This window comes from Carassius auratus, chromosome 11 (genome assembly GCF_003368295.1).
Source record: "Carassius auratus strain Wakin chromosome 11, ASM336829v1, whole genome shotgun sequence".
In the NCBI taxonomy this organism is placed as follows: Eukaryota; Metazoa; Chordata; class Actinopteri; order Cypriniformes; family Cyprinidae; genus Carassius; species Carassius auratus.
Genome location: NC_039253.1, coordinates 3383160 through 3402429, shown reverse-complemented (window position 1 = coordinate 3402429; position 19270 = coordinate 3383160). Strand labels below are relative to the sequence as shown.

General features: G+C 35.7%; 2 protein-coding genes across 2 annotated transcripts; one reads left to right on the top strand and one right to left on the bottom strand.

Annotated features, from left to right (window-relative positions):
• Positions 1-6946: 6946 nt before the first annotated feature.
• LOC113110793 (keratin, type I cytoskeletal 19-like) lies at positions 6947-13145 on the bottom strand. The gene is made up of 9 exons (XM_026274976.1): positions 12646-13145; positions 11829-11957; positions 11470-11552; positions 11181-11337; positions 10921-11082; positions 10323-10448; positions 9068-9288; positions 8871-8965; positions 6947-8779 (listed from the first exon to the last, which is right to left on the bottom strand). The coding sequence occupies exons 1-9, from the start codon at positions 12925-12927 to the stop codon at positions 8673-8675; spliced, it is 1362 nt and encodes a 453-aa protein (XP_026130761.1). The 5' UTR covers positions 12928-13145; the 3' UTR covers positions 6947-8672.
• A 2002-nt stretch (positions 13146-15147) lies between these two features.
• Positions 15148-15921, top strand: LOC113111325 (gastrin/cholecystokinin-like peptide). Its single transcript, XM_026275951.1, has 3 exons — positions 15148-15187; positions 15471-15710; positions 15792-15921. Exons 2-3 carry the CDS (start codon positions 15473-15475, stop codon positions 15863-15865), a joined length of 312 nt encoding a protein of 103 aa, XP_026131736.1. The 5' UTR covers positions 15148-15187; positions 15471-15472; the 3' UTR covers positions 15866-15921.
• Positions 15922-19270: the final 3349 nt, after the last annotated feature.

The window sequence follows — 19270 nt, the reverse complement described above, 5'->3', positions numbered from 1 at the left end:
CTTTTTTTCAGGAGGTGATAGCATTCCCCTATGATACCTTTCATTCACACGCAAAATATTTGCGTTAGCTAGTAAAAGAAGTGACACACTGAGAAACTTTAAGGCTGCTCACAAAAACATCGTAATATAGGCTAGATTTCCCTCCAACCTATTTTTTTATATGAAACAAATAAAGCAGCATTGATATAATAATATGAAATGGGAGGAAAATAATCAGTAAAAGAGTTTGCAAGTGAACACATGCAACATGTTTGAGAGAAAACAAAAACATTCAAATATTTTTTTCCTCATATCTCATAATTAATCTATCAACATGTCCCTTTAGGGGTTTCATATCATTTTCCATCATCATTTTGCAAAGTCTCTCCAAAGAATACAAAACTTTTGTAAACTGCAGTTTATCAGAGTAACAAAAACTTTTGTGGATAAATGCAAAAACATATCATATAAATATAAAAATATAAATAAATTACAAAAAAAAAAATCTTACTATCACCTTCTCCCTTATTGTCATTGCAGTTAGGTTTCTCAAGGAACGATGAACTTTTTCAAATTAAAATATGATATATGTACAAAGATGTATACTGCTGAATGAACCAAAGACTTTAATCAAAAACTGTGATAAAGCAGCCTACATCTTCTTTTTCTTTTCCTATTCGATCTTCAATCATTTTTGCCTTTGACTTTATAACATGGTTCTTCTAGTCTCGCTGCTTATGTGTTGCAGACGTTTTGTGTTTCTTTGCACAGGGTGTGGTACAGTCATAAATCTGCTCCATATTTTAGATAGCAGCATTACTAATAATCAGCAATTGCAAAATGACCTGATCTGGTAAAATAATACTTCATTGTATTGTATTGATATCTTTATTAAGGAAAGCAGTTACATTACTGGTCAAATGTGAGATGCTTAAACTTTCATAAACAGTCATTATTTCACAGACAATGAAAACACTGTCTGGGACATACAGGGATTCATCTGAAACTCAGATTTTATAGACTGAACTGGTTTTTCTTGTCTTGTAGTAGCATAGTAGTAAAAAGATACGTGCAGAGTATCTATAATAGAACAATGCATTGTTTTAGAGTTCATCCGGAAAGTATTCACAGCGCTTCACTTTTTCCACATTTTGTCATGGTACAGCCTTATTCCAAAATGGATTCAATTCATTATTTTTCTCCAGATTCTAAAAAATGAATAAGTTTGAAATTGTAGCAAATTTATATATATTCAAAACTTTTGCCATTACACTCAAAATTTAGCTCAGGTGCATCCTGTAGCTATCCTGTATAATCCTTGAGACATTTCAAAAATTTTGGGATTGGATTGGAGTCCACTTGTGGTAAATTCAGTTGACTGGACATGATTTAGAAAGGCACACACCTGTACAGTATATATAAGAAGGGGTGCACATAATTTTTTCAGCCTGGTTCTCATAAGAGAATCTGGAGATTTGGTTTGGTCCTCACACTAAAAATAAAATGCTAATATTTACTACTAATTTCTTTGTTTGCCTCTTTAAGAAGAATTACTTTATGTAATCCCCAATTTTAAGTCGCTTTGGATAAAAGAGTCTGAAAATAAATACATTAAAAGCATTTTCATCATCATATTCAAACTTAAAATCAGCAGGCTTTTATTTTGGCGGGAGGTCGGCAAGTAAATATACGCGTTTCTGGTTTTAGCGCTGCTGCTGATTACTGTAAAAGAGCGTCAGGGGATGAATGTCACAGTTTTGCATTCTGCTTTGAAAACGGCATGACATAGCCTAGATTTATGCTGTCAGGTTGAAAATAAAACTTATATAGTACAGTCTGTGATCTAAAATGGTAATTGTGTATTAACAGCTGTCAACCATGTCGGTATGCAAATGCGCTGTCAGAACATATTTATATAACGCATTTTTTATTTTGGTCGCGCATGAGGACCTGCGGACCACTTTTGTGCACCCCTCCTGTATATAAGGTCCTAAGGTGAACAGTGTATGTCAGAGCACAAACTAAGCCATGAAATCCAAGGAATTGTCTGAAGGAATCCGAGACAGGATTGTATCGAGGTACAGTGGCCTCCATCATCATGAGAAACAAAATTCTCTCGTCTTATGAAACAATGCTTAGCGTCATGCCCGGAGGAAACCAGGAACCACTTATTACCCGGCCAACCATCCTGATAGTGAAGCATGGTGGTGGCAGCATCATGCTCTGGTGATGTTTTTCAGCGGCAAGAACTGCGAAACTAGTCAGGTTCAAGGGGAAAGTAATTGCAGCGATGTACAGAGACAGTCCTCAGACTGGGGTGATGGTTCGTCTTCCAACAGGGCAACAACCATAAGCACACAGCCAAGATAACAAAGGAGTGGATATGGGTCAACTCTGTGAATGTCCAGCAAGGACCCCGACTTGAACATCTGAAAATGGCTGTGAACTGATGCTCCCCATCGGTCACCGTGGTTTTGCCAAGTGCAACATGTTCCTAGATCAACATCTTTTGTTGATCCTGGATCAAAATTAATTTCCAAAAATATAACTTATCCCCTTAACCTAACCCTACCCATAATCTATCCCTAAAATCAGAGTGAAATGATGGTTGAATAACAAGGCTGTACAAGCAACCCAACTCTTGTTGTAAGGCCAAAATGGAAAATTCCTAATTGGATTGGTTCACTGGAATGTCATTCCAGGATCAACATGTTGCACTTGGTGAAATCACGTTCACCCATCCCATTTAACCTGATGGAGCTTGAGAGGTACTGCAAAGAAGAATGTGAGAAACTGCCCAAAAACAGGTGTGCCAAGCTTGTAGCATCATATTCAGAGACTTGAGGCTGTAAAGATGCTTCAACAAAGTAATGAGCTTTCAAAAGATTTCAAGATTTCAGCGTTGTCTTCTTTCACGTTGTCATTATGGGGTGTTGTCTGTAGAATTTGGAGGAAAAAATTAATTTAATCCATTTTGGAATAATGCTGTAACATAAAATGCTGTGAATTCTTCACATGGCCTCCCCTATTGACCTGTGTTGTTTGCAAAGTCTTTCAAAGTCTATTCTGCTGTTGCTTAAAAGTAGCCAAAACTTACGTGCACATTGTTTTTAAATGATAAACACATGGGGTTACCATGTAAGATAAATATCATACTGTAAAAATAATTCACATTTGTTTTCCTGTCTCACACATGGAATTTAATTCTTTATACACTTAGGCTACTTGTGAGAACAGCAGCAAAAACTTTAAAAACTCTTACCATTAGCAGATGATTTATTGTAATAAGAGCAGATGTATGAAAACTAGATATATTTCTGCTTGCAAACAGAAAAACAAAATTTTTATCATAATTATGAGTTTCTGAAAATGTGCAGCTTTAGCAGTGATGCAATCATTCGTGTTACTGTAGGTCAGAGACAGGTCTGAAGATCTTTGAACAGTTCAAATATCTCTTCTAGGAGTGTAGCAAGGAATATGAGTCTCTTTCTGCCCTGCCCTGCATGAAGCACAAGTGGCTAGAATTACATCTATCTAGGATTCAGAGGTTTGAATGACTTTTGTCTTTTGTTGAGGTAACACCCTGTTATCGCCTGCAGGATCCCGCTTTATGACTCACTGCGGTCTCAGGCTTCCTGTTTTCTTCACCCCTCTTCATGACAATACTCGCTGTTCTCAGCAGCACTGATGAACATCTGTGCAAATTCATTGCAAATAATATCTGTGCTTCACAGACTTAGAGGAACTGAGGGTTGAATCACACATGGTGATTATTGGGTATGGCATGAAAAGAATAATTATCTTGCACCATAAAAATAACAAGAGTACTTTCTTTTCCCGCTTTCATTTTGGGATCCTACTGTAGCACATTATTATAGTTGATCTGTAAATACAGTATAAGACATTACTAACGCAGCATGGTATAAAATGTGAGATGGAAGGAAACGTAGATTTCAAAATGTTTGCATTAAATGGAGAAACGTTTTCAGTCTCTCAAAAAATTGTTGCATTCGCCCATTTGCATTCTCTTAAAAAAGCATTGCATTCCCCCAAGAAAGTTTAAATTTTCTTGCGAAACATTTGCGCTCTCTTGCAAAAGTATTGGGTACCCCAGAAAACTTTGCGTTCACTCGTTAAAAATAAAAAATAAAAACATTTCATGAAAGTTTTGCATTCTGCTTGCAAAAAACTTAATTATCTTATATTATGCATTACCTCGAGCATTCTATCGCAAAAGCACTGGAATATTTTTCACCCCACCTCGATTTATTTCTATCACAAAAGTTTTTTGACTGAACACATAAGTTTTGCAAGAGAATGCAAAACTTTTGAAATATATATATATATATATATATTCACCCCCGTCATATCTCTTTAAGAGCTCCAATGTAGAGTTTCTAGAATCTGAATCAAAGATCTACTTATAGATACACTATTTGGCCAAATGTAAGCAGATACTGTTCAACACCCTTATCTGCTATTTTTCAATCCTGTTGAATTTAATTTAATTGAATATTTGAGCATTAGTCTTCAAAACAGCTTTCTTTCTTCTGGAAAGTCTTTACGCTGATGGAACATGGATGCAAAGATTTGCACTAGGAGAGTTCAATTAAAACAATTTACTTGTAAAATAATAATAATAAAAAACCTTACTAATAACTTTTCAAATAAGTAGTGTACAGTCGCTGAGAGACCTCAACATTCTCCAACTTAAGAAAATGCATGCAAATACAAAAAAATAAGAAAGCATCTTCATCAGTTTGACAAAACATGTGCTGCAAACACTCATAACACAACCAAATTCCAAAATGCACTGAAAAAAAACATAAACGTGCTGCAAATACTCATAACACAGCCAAATTCCAAAATGCACTGAAAAAAACATAAACGTGCTGCAAATACTCACAACACAACCAAATTCAAAAACAAGCTTTTACGAAATTGAACGGTTTGCAGTGCATTTCTGTATTTACAGCACGTGTGTTATTAAATAAGATGTTTTCTTAATTTGCTTGTGTGATTTCTAATGTGTACTAGTATCTATTTAATAAGTAAACATTCATAAGCCATATTTGCTCCCATTTGGTCAAGCACTGGTTTTTGTGAGTGTTTTAGTTGACAGTGCCTGGCTCACAGTCAGTGTTCAGTTTCATCACAAAGGTGATCAATGGAGTGCAGGTGTAGGCTTTGTGCAGGCGGACAAGCTCTTCTTGACTTGACTGACTATTTACAGGCATTGAGATTTCTTTCAATGGAATTAAAAGCATAACCAGTTGCGTTAATAGAAGGGGGTGTACACATAATCTTGGTAGGTTAAATGCATGCACAAAGACATGGCATTACACACCTTCTGTGATAATTGGTCTCAGAATTTATATTTCTCATGATCTGATCATGTTTGTCACAGAATTTAACCTGTCATGCAGAAGCACAGCTCATGTTAGAATCATGGGTGGATTCTTCCATCAGTTGTTGAGAGGAATAACAGTTCAAAAAACGTTATTAAAGAGCAGATGATTAATTACAAATTTACTCAAGATTTTCCAGTTTTCTGGGCCCCCCAAAATGGCTATGATAAATAAATAAATGGAAAAATATGAAATAAATAATAAATTAAATATTCAGTATGATTTAAGAAATTAAACGAAAGAAAAAGATTCATTAATAAAGTTTTTTTATATATAGTTTTACTGTATTGTCTATTAAATAAAGGCAACCTTGAGTTATTATAAAACCAGTTTTTGCTGCTTAATATTTTTTAGTGGATATTGTTTTACACTATAATTCAAAAGTGGGGTAAGATAAAAAAAAAAATCCCTTTTTCTCTAAAAACTTTTAAATACTTACTCAGCAAGGATGCATTCAATTTACATAAAAATGACAGTAAAGATATTTAGAATGTTTTAAAATATGCTATTATTTTGATCTTTCTATTCATTAAATAATCCTAAAAATATATAGCACTGTTTCTACAAAACATTAAACAGTAAAATTGCTTAATAAGACATTTTTCTTGATACCAATTCAGCATATTAAAACTTATTTGAAAGGACTGTGTGACACTGAAGACTGGAGTAATGATGCTGAAAATTCATATTGTTCATAGAAAACAGTTTTCTTAAATAGTAATAATACTGTTATAATAATAATTCACCATACTGTTTTTGACCAAATAAATGCAGCCTTGGTCAACGTGAACTTCTGATCTAAATAGTGCATATGCATCACAAACTACTATTTCATTTTGATAAACTTTTTTCCTCAGAAAATGTCTAAAATTTAATCCAAGTACTGTCATGAAGAATAAGAGAAAAAGACTATCTGTGTAAACTGTTGGAATGATTCCCAGTCCTGCGTTATGTATTCTATAAATACAGTTTATTCTTTTGTCTGCCTACACAAACAAGGATTCACAGAACCAAACCTGAGCTGAGTGATATTTGAGGACTATGAGGAAATACTGTGGCTGTTGTCTGTGAGGCAGAGCAGCTGTGTTTATACTGGATCTGTCATAGGTGTGAATGAGCTTGACTGAACTAGTTTTCTCTGCTGACTCATTTATTCATCTGATGCCATCTCAGAGCTTTTTAGTCAGCGGCCTGAAAACAGTGAATTTGTACTCTCAATTATGTGTATTAAGTAATGTAAATGAATAACTTTTCATAAAGATGAAGTATTTCAAGACTTCAGCTCAACGCTAAACAAAGAAAGAAGATCATTGTAACACACTCAATTCCTCCAATCAGAAACAAGCTAGAGTGATGACATATAATCTGCCCATTTTAAAACTGCCCCCAAACTTTTTTCCTCGGCTCCGAACACAAGTAATCTTTATTATCAAGGAGCAATAAAGTCTTTATATTAGAATATCACCCAAGATTCTGTTCATCACTGTGCAAAAAGTTTTTAATTTCTGTCTCATATTTCAAAACCAGTTAACAATAAATGCACAAGATATACAGAGTAAAGAGAACTGTTTTTATTTTATTCCTTCTATCTTTGCAAGAATATAACAGGCATACCCCCCACCAACTTTAATGTTTTACCTGAATTCCCACAGCTTGTGAGCACAAAATAAAACCTGTTTCAGCTCTATCTCTCATTTAGAAATACTAAGTATACTATTTTAACACCTGCTTTAAAAAGTAATTTACCCATTAACCAAACAGTTTATCATTGTATTATCCTTTGAGCTTACTTTGGATTTGTGTTGTAATGTAAGAAAAAACATTTAGCAGAATCATGCATTAATCAAGATCAAGTACATAAGCAGTTCTTCTTGCTCAGCACGCGATTGCTCAATATGAGATTACCAGTAAGCTTACATTAGAAAGTCATTTTAATGTTGATATATGTATCCATCTTTTGAGATTCTGATTGTATAATTTAAAAAATTGTGAAGGGATAGTTCTTCCTTAAATTATTCCAAACCTAATTTAATTATTTCTCCTTTTTTTTTTTTTTTTCTGCTGAACACAAAATAAAATAACCAAACATGTTCTGGTCCACATTTACATCCATTGTATCTCTTTCCATACTTTGTGAGTCAATGGGGTCCAACAGTTTCTTCACAATACCTTCTTCTGTTCAGCAGAAGAAAGAAACTCGGTTTGGCACAAATTGGGGTTAACTATCCCTTTAAATAAGGCAATACATCCTGAAATGTTTATTAGTTAACTGATAGTTTTTCATAGCACTCAAATATGGCACAAAATGGCAACATCCACTCAAAATAAAGTTCTCTTTTAACTGGAAATGAAATTCCCTTAAATATGGTACTCTGATTTCCATCCTAACAAATTATAAATTTAACATTTGATATGTGATAGGTATATACAAATGTGCAACTATATCAGAATGACATGCATGACTATCACAACAAATACACTAGATGTACTATGACACCTAGTGGCCAGGATCCTGCATTTATAGAAAAGTACATGTTTACATTTAGATATGTTGTTAAAAAACTTTTTATTTTCATTTTTAACATTTTTGCCCTTTTTTGTTTACTTTAATTTCATCAGTTTAACCATTTCTTGGTTCATTTCCTTACATTCACCCTCTCACGTCATTCATTATTGACGTAGTGCGACACCTAGTGGCTCGTATCCAAAACACACCAACATTAACACCACAGTTCTAGTAATAATGACTGGATGACAAAATAACACGCTATAATTATACTATATAATTATACTAAGTGCAAGAAAAAGAACAATTAAAGCCCAAAAATACCAATTTATTGTCACAGAATTAAGACTGATATTTAATCTTTGCATTGACTAGGGTGACAATAAGAGCTCTTTTGCTCTAAATCAGACTTCTAAATTGCATAATTTGGTTTTGTTTTCCTGTTGACATGCTTTCTACAGCTTTCATACATTATATGAATGCATATCTGGATTGCTCTGATGCTCTCTGCAGATCCCGCCTTCTCGTGAGCCACGATTGGTTGATTATGTACAATGTCTGCACGCTATTGGCCAAACTACCGTTCAATCATTACCTTCAGCAAGTAGAAAACCAAAAGAAAATCTAAGCTAAGTTCAGGATATTTTAGGCAATTTAGAAATCCCAGCCAGGGTAAAAGAGAACGTATTGTCACCCTAGAGTTACCATTTATCTTTATACTCTAGTTTACATGTAAGACTGTTATTTTTTTTCTCTTTTTTTGCAGTTGCTTTATCTTCTCAGCTAATTTCTTGGAGTTTCTCCTCAACAGAAGAAGATACGACTTTACCATCCACAATCTCCTCCACAATGACCTTCACTCGGCGCTGGAGGTGAGGGTTATGCTCTGTAAGGGTTTACCAAACAGACGCATATGTATTACTGCCTGCTTTCATTCATTTCTGCACTGCATTGGCTGAGAATTTCATTTCACTCACCTTCCTCTTCCTTTATCTCCACCATCTTGGTCACAGTTTCTGTTTCCGTCACAGAAGTTTTAGACGTGGAAGATGCAGATGTGCTTATGAAGGTCCTAGAGGACACAACGACATACTCTGGGTCTCAAAGCTGATACAGCACACAAGCTCACTAACTTCACTTACTAAAACAGCAAAATTAAATCTGTTCTACATACGTGTGAGCTTCTCCGTCCAGCAGCCTCCTGTACTCCGCGATCTCTATCTCCAGCCTCATCTTGATGTCCAGCAGTATCTGGTACTCTGAAGCCTGTTGTTGGATGTTGGCATTGAGTCTCTGAAGCTCCTCCTGCAGGTGATCTATACGCAACTGAAGCTGACTCAGCTGGGCCGCATGACGCATGCCAACATCAGCCAAACTCTGCTCCAGATTGGTTTTCTGTGCAAAGTGAGGATTAACATAGAATGTAAATTAAATAAAAAGTGGAAATATTTTATTATAACCCATGTTAAGTCCACTAGCTGTTTCAATTACTTAAGTTCAATAGCATGATTGAGAGTGTGAGCATAACTGTTTTATAGCATTTATGAAATAAATACTTAGTAGCTTACATTTTAGGCACAACATTTTTAGTTATTTTTGGCAACAAATGCATGCATACAACTATCTATGGAAGCCCACACTACTGAATAAAAAATAAAAAATGTTTTATCTTGCAATTCTGACTTTTTTAATGCAATTGCAAGATTATATCTCACAAATCGGACTTCTTTTCATGGTCAGATATGAGCTATAAAGTTAAAGAGTTATAAAATCCAATTCTAAGGAAAAAAACGTGCAATTGCTTGTTATAAAGTCATAATTGAAACATTGCAAGATATAAAGTCGCAATTCTGAGAAAAAAAGACAAATTAATCGCTCAAAATTCTGACTTTATAACAGGCAATTGCGAGTTTATATCTTGCAATTCTGACTTTATTTCTGAGATATATTTTATTTTATATCTCTTAAATTTAGAAGAAATAAACTCGTATTTGGGAGAAATAAAAAGTCACATTTCTGAACTAATTGGTTGAATTAATGATTTGCTGCTCACAGTCACTTCTATCTGGCAATTTGTTTTTGAATGAATTGTTTGAATGATTCAGTGACTCATTAAACAGTAACTTGACTCGAATTCTTGGATTCCTACTGAAATGACTGATGGGGAAGCCTTCTGCTGGTCAATGAGATGAATTCACATGACCCACTGATTGCAAAATCTGCTCCATCTCACAAGATGTTTCCGATGGTGTGAATTCCTATTTAGATGACTGGATTTTTACAAAAAACGGAATGAACAGTAAAAAGTCAAGGTGCCTATAATAGGGCTTTTGTAATGCTGCTCAGCCAATCACATTCAAGGACCGGAAATAACTGTTGTATAATGAAAAATAAGCAGAGATCATCAGATATCTCCTGTGAGAATATACCATTGTGAGAAGGCCCTGTAGTTCTATCTCCAGGCTCTGGAAAGTCCTCTTCAGATCAGTGAGCTGAGTCTGAGAGGTCTTGATTTCAGTGTAGCTGCTGGTCACCTGAGTCTGCAGCACCTCCGCCTAAAAATAATGACACCGATAAAATAATGAGGATTACATGATGATAAAAATGGATTTCATAGGGCCCTATTTGTATGAATTCATACAAACTTGCTACATAACATAATTAATAATTACCATGAGAGTATATAATGACTTAGACTGAGTTAAAATACTTTCCACCCCCTACAGTTGTCTAAGCCAGACAAATGCGAAATATTCGGAAGCTTTTACAGCAAAGAAAGACTTAACGATTACTTGACTATCGCAAATCGCATTCCTTTTATACAGACCATTGTTCTGAAGCGTATCATCAGACAGCTGGCATTTCAATCATTATTAAGGGATTTACTTTAAAAAACATTGAGACAATGAATTACATTCCACTCTTTTTATATCTTAGAATCCTGTGACCTTTCAGAGGAAAGTGCACCCGCCTATGCTAGGCCTGACATATTGTTTTCTTGAAGGTGAACTTGTCGTACTGGCTCACCTTGCTCTGGAACCATTTTTCAGCTTCTCTGCGGTTTTTCTCAATAAGCATCTCATACTGCGCTCTCATCTCCTGCAGCTCCTTGTCAATGTTTGACTGACCTGCACAGTCCATCTCCACATTAACAGAACCGCTCTGCTGCTGCCGCAACGAATGCAGATCCTGTGCAAAAGAAGAGGAGACAAAGAAGCGTTCACGCTTCCAAAAACTGTTCTTGTGTAATAATTGGTTAAACGTGTGAAGGTGCACTGAGTATGCACCTCTTCATGGTTCTTCTTGATGAACAGCAGCTCCTCTTTCAGTCCAGCAAGCAGGTTCTCTAGATCTCCAATGGAGAGTTTGATCTCCCCCAGAACCCCCCGCAGTCGAGCCAAATCCGATTCCACGATCAAACGCAGATTCATTTCCGTCTCATACCTGCCAAAGCCAAGGAGAAAAATGAGTATATGGTATTCCTTAAACTATAATCCTGAAGAAGGAGCAACTAACACTGAAAATTAAACATTCTGCAGTCTGAAAATCTGAGTGTTGGTGTAACACATCACATACTTCAGCCGAAAATCTTCAGCTGCGAGCTTGGTGTTGTCCAGACTCAGACGGATCTTAGCGTTCTCCACATAACGACTGTTAATCTTTTGGAAAAATAGAAATGTGGGTTAATCAGTGGATGTTCATATATCATTTAATTTAGCATAACAACATCATGCCTCTCATTTTTTTTTAAGAGAAAGTATCACTCTGTTTAACACGGATGCTTAACAGTGTGTGAACAGGATTGCCCTGTGGTATGTGTGATATTTGAAACACAAAGCATTGGAATAATGGCACAAGGTGAGGCATCGTTCACCACATGCCATTTCAGTCATTTCAAGGGTGTGGATCTTTGGGATGATTGACAGCAGCTCTACCTGTGTGCGGAGATCTGAAATGCTTTTGAAATAAGCACTCATGTCTTTGCTCTGCAGTGGACTCTTGTTGTCATAGAACTCCTTAATTTGCAGCTCAAGTTTCTTGTTGGCCTGCTCTAAAGTGTGCACCTGAAACACAAAACACATGCACGGATCTTCAGAAAATCATTAAAGACGAGACGAGGTAGAAGTTCAGCCCACATAATCTCAAGGATGAATTTAGCTGAATTGTTATTGTACAATCTTACATCATTTGATTTCAGGGAATGCAGAAATATTAAGACTTGAGACAGAAATAAAGTTATTAGAATTTTTTGATAATGCCGCCTAAATATTTAGAAAACAAAAAAAAAACAAAAAAAAAAAACATGAAAATATGACAATAACTGTATCCACATAAAGTAATCCAATGTTAACAAATAATAAAATTAACAACCTTACAAATTTTTTTTTTTTCTTAAAGACAAACAAGGAAAAAAAAACTTTAAAATTAACAATTATAATACGTTTTATTAAAAGCATTGTTTCATCCATTACACAGAATTTAAATATAGCATGCTATAACATTCACTTAAAAATTCTTTTTGGATTTCTAGTAATATTTATTACGTACTGTAGAATAATTTTGATATTTTTATTTTTTAAAGAGTTAATATATAAACAATTTTAATGCTATTGACACATACACGCATTGTAAAAATATTAAGGTATTTTTTTATAAATATGTGTTTTAAAAATCATTGATCAGTGTTCCTTAGAAGAAGATTTTTAAGATTTTTGAAATGTAATTTCTGTTACAATTTCAAGTTAACCATACCCGCTCCAGGTAAGATGCCAGACGGTCATTGAGGTTCTGCATTGTCTGCTTCTCACTGCCATGCAACATGACCTCATAACCATGACCAGCCGTTGTCAAAGATGAAGTGGACAAAGATCTGGAGAGGCGGCCACCAAAGCCCCCAGCGCTGCCGTAGTTTTGTCCACCAAAAGACAAGGAGGCCCCTAAACTCCCCACTCCGTTCATGACCTGTGCACCAGAGGAAGATGACCCCAACACACTCCGAGTGGTGAACGTCTTACTGCTGCGACGGACCGACATGGCTGAGCGAGAAGATCTGTGCAAGTTAGGATGTCCTTCAATGTCGAAAACTAAGCACTTAAACTAATTTGCACTAAAGAGTGTCTTATATAGCCCTGTTGCATCCCACACGGTGTCAGATTTCCAGTTCCAGTGAATAGATGGAATGTGAGTGAGACCTGACTGTGCCCAGACGCAGAATAAAACCATTGACTTCGAAACATGCAATCACACCCTTGACCTTCACAAACCTGTAAAATGATTTGTGGCTTAGAATGATTTCATCTTTAACTGTTTAACTATTGTACAAACTGATTGTTTGTGTTGGACATGTGCCAGTTCCAAAAATATTAACAGTGGCTTATGAAAAGGTATAACTTTTTCCTCCTTTAAATGCAGCCTTTATTTACACACATACATGTGACACATCTTTAACCGAATTTTCTGATGTTTATCTCTTTTGTGGATTCACCACAACATTCATCAGGTTTTGTTTTGGCATTTCGGTAACATGACAAAAACATTTCTTTCTTAAGCTTGGAACAAAAACACACTCAAATGCCATGTATCGGAAGACTAACCATCAATCATGACGAATGGATTCATGTGTCAGAATGAAGTAAAAACACATCTCTTAAGTACATTTTTCAACCTTCAGTAGCCTAATGTCACCATCTCTTGAAACGTACAGATGTAACCCCTGATGAAACGGATAAGCTGCTAGAGTTGACAGAGAGGGGATATAGCTGTTGACTTTTTAAAAATGGGTGAATGGTAAAATTCATAGGAAATCAATCATGCTTTCAAGCTATTTTGACTTCTACTGTCAGAACTTACATGCAAATTCATGAGGCTCGACCCATTTCAAAGAAAATTTTTCACTCTGTGGATTTTTACTTGTAAATACATGTAACCCCTTGATAGATTTCCGAAATCTATCTGTTGAATTCATCTTTCTTTTGAGTATTGAAAATCATTTGTCTACTCTAGAGTGTCCTTTTAAAAATGCTTCTGCTTCTGGAATTTTTCAAGGAAAAATATTTTTATGATAGTTTCCTGGTTTTTTTTTTGTTTTTTTTTTATCTTTCCATGCTGCGTAGATCACATGATTTAGATTTTGCAGACACAAGCTTTTTAAATATTAATAGTGAAAGCAGATCTGTTTAAATATTTATTCTTTAAAAGCTCACCTAAATAAAAACTCTGCCATCATTTACTCTCCCACGGTCCAAACCTATGACTTTCTTTCTTCTGTGGAACTTAAAAGAACTTGTTTTATACAATGAATTTCAGTGGTAATCAAAACTGGATGATTATATTCTTCAGAACATTTTCTGAAGACATCTTTTCAGGTTGTTCTGCATTCTTGTAATTAATCTGTTAATTGCAGAACAGGCATTTCATACTGACATTCATTAATTAACGCTCCCCAAAAAAATATCTAAATGAACTGATTCAGAAACTAAAACCATGCTCATACAGAAATGGTTTGCTTCAGTCATTGAATGAGAACTGAATATTTAATGTGTTTTCCACAAATTAATAGACTGGATGAAATGTGACTGCCATTATATCATCAATAACCAATTCAAAAGATATAGAAATGGGGAAAAAGCTAGAATCGAGCAACATCTGATGTCATATACCTTATAGACCATGCATTCAACGGTGGACTGCCAATTGTTTGCTCACCTCAGACACAGGATAGCATAGAATTGAGTTCTTCAGTAAAATCTTTAGGTACATAAAACTAATGGTCCTGAGAGGAAGCAACAGACCCCTCCTCGGCAATAAAATCAAAAGTTCTGCGTCACAGCTTTTCTCCAGCAGTTCATCTGAATCAATAATGACAGTTTTAAAAAGGTCACTGATTGATTTCACATCGTATAATATTACAAGAGGACAATTGATTAGATGAGAACTCGGACGCTGACTTGAATAAAAAAAAAAACACTGTTAATTCCTTTTTACAGGTCAAATTCATTTTAATGTTGTTTCCCATTATTTAACCACTACAACGTTCCTGGCCGTTTGGTTTTGTAATGCTTGCTATATGTTCAATTCTCATAAATAGCCATTGAATTTCCCATGTTCAGTTTACGCTCATGTTTGACGTATTTTGTTTAAACATGTTCCCTCTCCTGAGCAATTATCAACTCTATTGATTCACACTTTTGTTTTTTTGCCTGAAATTGTTTTATATAAAAGGACTGACCTGTAATTGTATTACAAAGTTTCATCCTTACACTGTTGAAAACCTTTCAGGCTCAGCACTAATCAGGTAAATCAGATCTTTCTTAAATATCCATGCTTGAAAACTTAAATGTTTATTAGATAGTGTCTAAACTGGTCTTAAGCTGGTTTAAAGCTGGCAGACCATCTTGGATCAGCAATGAACAATTAAGCCACCAAGTGGACATTTTAGCTGGTTTCAGTTAATACCCACCAACTAGAAACCATGTACCATTTTCCAAATTGGATGTCTAGCAGGAATGTGGGCATTTGTATTTATTTTTGTATTATAATTTGACTCCAACACTTATTAAAACACTTGTTTTTCACAGACATGATGGCCAAGTGTGTTGTATTGGCCGCTGTAGCGATGCTGGCGGTGGCATGTCTGGCCTCTCCTCTGTCCGAAGACGCACCTGCGAACACAGAGGTGACGGAACGGCTCACGGAGAGACCACCGGAGACACCGGAGAGACCACCGGAGAGACCTCGGTCCCGTGCGAGTCGTTCCGTGCATTTATCGGAGGAGCAGCGAGAGCTCATGTCCCGCCAGCTCTTACAGGCTCTGTCAGGTGCGTGTCTCTGGAGGTAAACCATTAGAAGAAACGAAGCCTCGCTCTTACTTGCTGTTCTCCGCCTGTGTTTCTCGGTAGAAATCATCCAGCGGGAGGACTGCGTTACCGATTATCAAGGCTGGGTGGATTTTGGTCGTCGGAGTACAAACTGATTATTTAACCGTATAAACTCTGTAATGATTTCTGTCATTAAATATACTTGCAGCTATATGTGTTTTGTGTCATCTGTGTGTGAAGAATTTGACTCACGTGTGATAAAGATGAAGACAGTAATATCAGTAGCCCACTACCTTAAAAATACAGTTTTATTACATGGAGCGGGTCGCCTCTTGGGGACAGTGATGTAATTGCCAGCAGAATACTACTAAGTTTCTCAGTAGGTTAACCATCCCATATTGCAAAAAATAAAATAAAATAAAACATCTGACTGAAACACTTTACCATTTGTAACAGAAAACTTGCTTTGTGTGATATATCCATACTAATATGAGTCAGGGTACAATTAAGATTCACACTGCGTTTTCAGCGTTAATAAAACTATTCAACATCTAGCACATTGTATTAATTGTTTGCTTTCCGGACGTGGCTGCATTTATTCTGACCACAACCAGTTTTTATCCCCCATCTTTACTGTGTATTTGTAAAATTTTATGTGCGAGGCTTCCGGTATCATTCCCTTCCAGCTAATTTTAGCTAACTTATACAAAACATGCTCGTTTTGCTGCTTGATATTGCAAACATCATATAATTTTTTTATGTATTGTCTTAATTATGAACATAACAGTTTTTACGACACTTGAGTTTCTATTCTTCCCTTTATTTACTACGTGGCTAATAAACCGGAAGTCTTGCACATTAAAAAAAAAAATACTACCGCGTAGATATTCTTAGCTGTTAAAGCTGTCAGTGTAAATAGAAACAGTTTACAGATAAGCACAAATAAAAATATATAAGTCAAAAATACACTGAAATCTTTATTGCATTGCACAATATCAGTGGCTACTTGTGAACTCCTGGGCTTTTATGTGAAGCTAAGTGTCTAAACATTTTTCTAATGTAAAAATACCTTAGCCTATCATCTTTGTGTAAATGAACAAAATTTTTATTTTTTTTAAACAACACTTTTACATATTCTACAAAAATGGCGACCAGGCATTGTGTTTTACACAGAGTGGTATTTCAGGTAGACATTTTTATTTAAATATAATTACTTTTTAAAATAACCATTTTGTCTGTGACTTTAGATCAGTAAAATACTATAGGCTACACATTATCATGCCCCCTTGAAAATTTCAAAATGCATACAAGGCTTTTTTCCATATACAGATGACAAGATTTCTGTTTACTTGCTTGACAGACAGAAGTAGACACAATGGAAGAATGTTAATGGAGAGGAAGAAAACAAAGCCGTGTTCAATCAATATTCCCTCAGTGTTACATTTACCCGATTGTGTATTTACTATTTACAGCTCTAGAGCACTTAACTTTATTACTGCATCCCTGATTCTTGCAAAAACACAATCATAAACATTACAGTGAAACGTGTCTGTGGCATTTCAATTTTCATGACATACGTGTGTGCATGGTGTACCATCACATGAGGTGTTTCTTGCATTAAAGCACAGTGAAAATAAAGCACAAGATCACTGCAATTCACTCAACAAGACTGTATAATGTTCCATAAATTGACCACTAACAGCCATCATAAGTACAGCTTCTCATTCTTACAGTGTTTAGAACTGCAGGTACAGTACATATCCTCAGATAATGTACCCTGCATTCCCTAAGAAAAGGGATTTTGAATGCCCTGAAAAGTGCTATTATAAATGCTTTTGTCAGAAAGCAAAACGCAGTACTGATACCAATGCTTGGTTGGCAGCAAGCAAAAATTGAGGCCACATGCTGAAATTTTCTGTAGTGCTGCTACAATCTCATAACAATAAACCGTGATTTTCAAGACTGATAGTGACAGACAAAAGTCTCAACAAAAGAGGACACGTTAAAAAGTCAACATATGTACAGCCATTCCCTTCTGAAGAATGTTTCAACCACCCTACAACAACAATGATATAAACACGGATGTGGTTTGACTTCACAATGAAATCTTTTGAGGTGCAGTCCATACGCAAAATTCCTGGTGCCAATCAGAAGTCACTACAGGAATAAAAACTTGATCTGGCTTTCTGAATGTCCCATTACAAATGGGAAAAGTTTAAGCTGCATGCCACAATGCACAAAATAGCACCTTTAAGGGTGAACGTCTTTTTGTGTTTCATGGGGGGCTGGTTTTTCTTTTCGACCAAAAGTCCACAAAGCCTCTGGCGACCACTTCGTACAGGCCCAGGGTTCTGAGTTTTTCAACAAGACTGCTGCTGAAAATGTTTCCCTGCAGTGGCTTTTCTCTTTTTTTTCTTGTTTCCTTTCCTCTGAACATGCGGTGGCTCTGTGAATGAGAGGGGAGTTGGGATGAATTGCAGCCGGAGATGCCATGCTCTGATACTAGCTGTAGCAGACCGAGGGAGGAGGTCCGGTGGAAGGTGGGATGTGGACCCAGAGATGAACTGGAGGCCTGATGATGTCCTCACGTGCTCGACGGCTCCCACACGCGGATGCATTCTGGGGCTGAAGGCTAAGGAGAGGACAAGGAAGATGTGCGTCACACCAAGGCAGATATAATCAGGCCAGAACACAAGTGTTAGTGAAAGCTTTTTCAGTTAGAAACACACAGCATATAGTGTATGATCATGCTGATGAATAAAAGATTGTAATGATGAGACTTCCACAAGCTGGTTAACAGCATTTAAAGAAGGCTTCAATGTTACATGCACAGTCTAGTGTAAGTGATTCATTCCCAAAATATGACATTTCAGTCAAGATTTCAAATATTCATGAAACCCTGAATAAGAATGGTTTTCTCATTCTATAACCAATGATGTTTTAATGATAATGTCATTTCTTTTTTTCTTTTTTTTTTGAAAAAAATACTTTCAAGGTAAATGTAAAAGATTCTGTTTATAAAATATTAAAGGGTAAAATGAATTCAAATTTGTATCATTTTTTCACTGGTGTTCCAATCCATGTTTCAATCATAGAAAATAAAATATAAAATAGTCCAGATTAGTAATTTGAAAATGTTAATGAGTAATAAACACCATTTTTTTAATGAGAATTAAACCGAATTCATAACCAGCATTTTTTTGAGAATGATCTTACTACATTATATCCCCCCAATAAAACATAACATAATAAAAGTGTTATTTTAAAACAGATGTGTGATGCATGACACATGCAGCTTTCTCACTTAAACATAAATCTGTACAGGAGAGAAGACAGAATTAGTAATATAATGTCCTGATGCTGATGTTTGGTTTGTTCATGAATGAAACCTAAGGTTAAGAGAGAAAGAAAGTTAGTGGGATCATCCTACTAAAGGCTTCATAGAGACCATGCCTGACATGTCTTACTTTATGAAGGACGATATTATAACTGTACAAAGAGCAGGTTCCAGCGCGCTTCCTGTTACAGATGGAAGGAGGGAAAATGAGCAAGGATAATAA

What these genes read in the sequence shown, in the direction of transcription:
- LOC113110793 (XM_026274976.1), bottom strand. Translation starts at nt 12,927, where the DNA reads ATGTCGGTCCGTCGCAGCAGTAAGACGTTCACCACTCGGAGTGTGTTG. An exon ending in TTTCAGATCTCCGCACACAG is followed by an intron (nt 11,553 to 11,828) that starts GTAGAGCTGCTG and finishes TTTTTCCAAAAG; the next exon opens with ATTAACAGTCGTTATGTGGA. An exon ending in GCTGAAGATTTTCGGCTGAA is followed by an intron (nt 11,338 to 11,469) that starts GTATGTGATGTG and finishes TGGCTTTGGCAG; the next exon opens with GTATGAGACGGAAATGAATC.
- LOC113111325 (XM_026275951.1), top strand. Translation starts at nt 15,473, where the DNA reads ATGATGGCCAAGTGTGTTGTATTGGCCGCTGTAGCGATGCTGGCGGTG. An exon ending in GCTCTTACAGGCTCTGTCAG is followed by an intron (nt 15,711 to 15,791) that starts GTGCGTGTCTCT and finishes GTTTCTCGGTAG; the next exon opens with AAATCATCCAGCGGGAGGAC.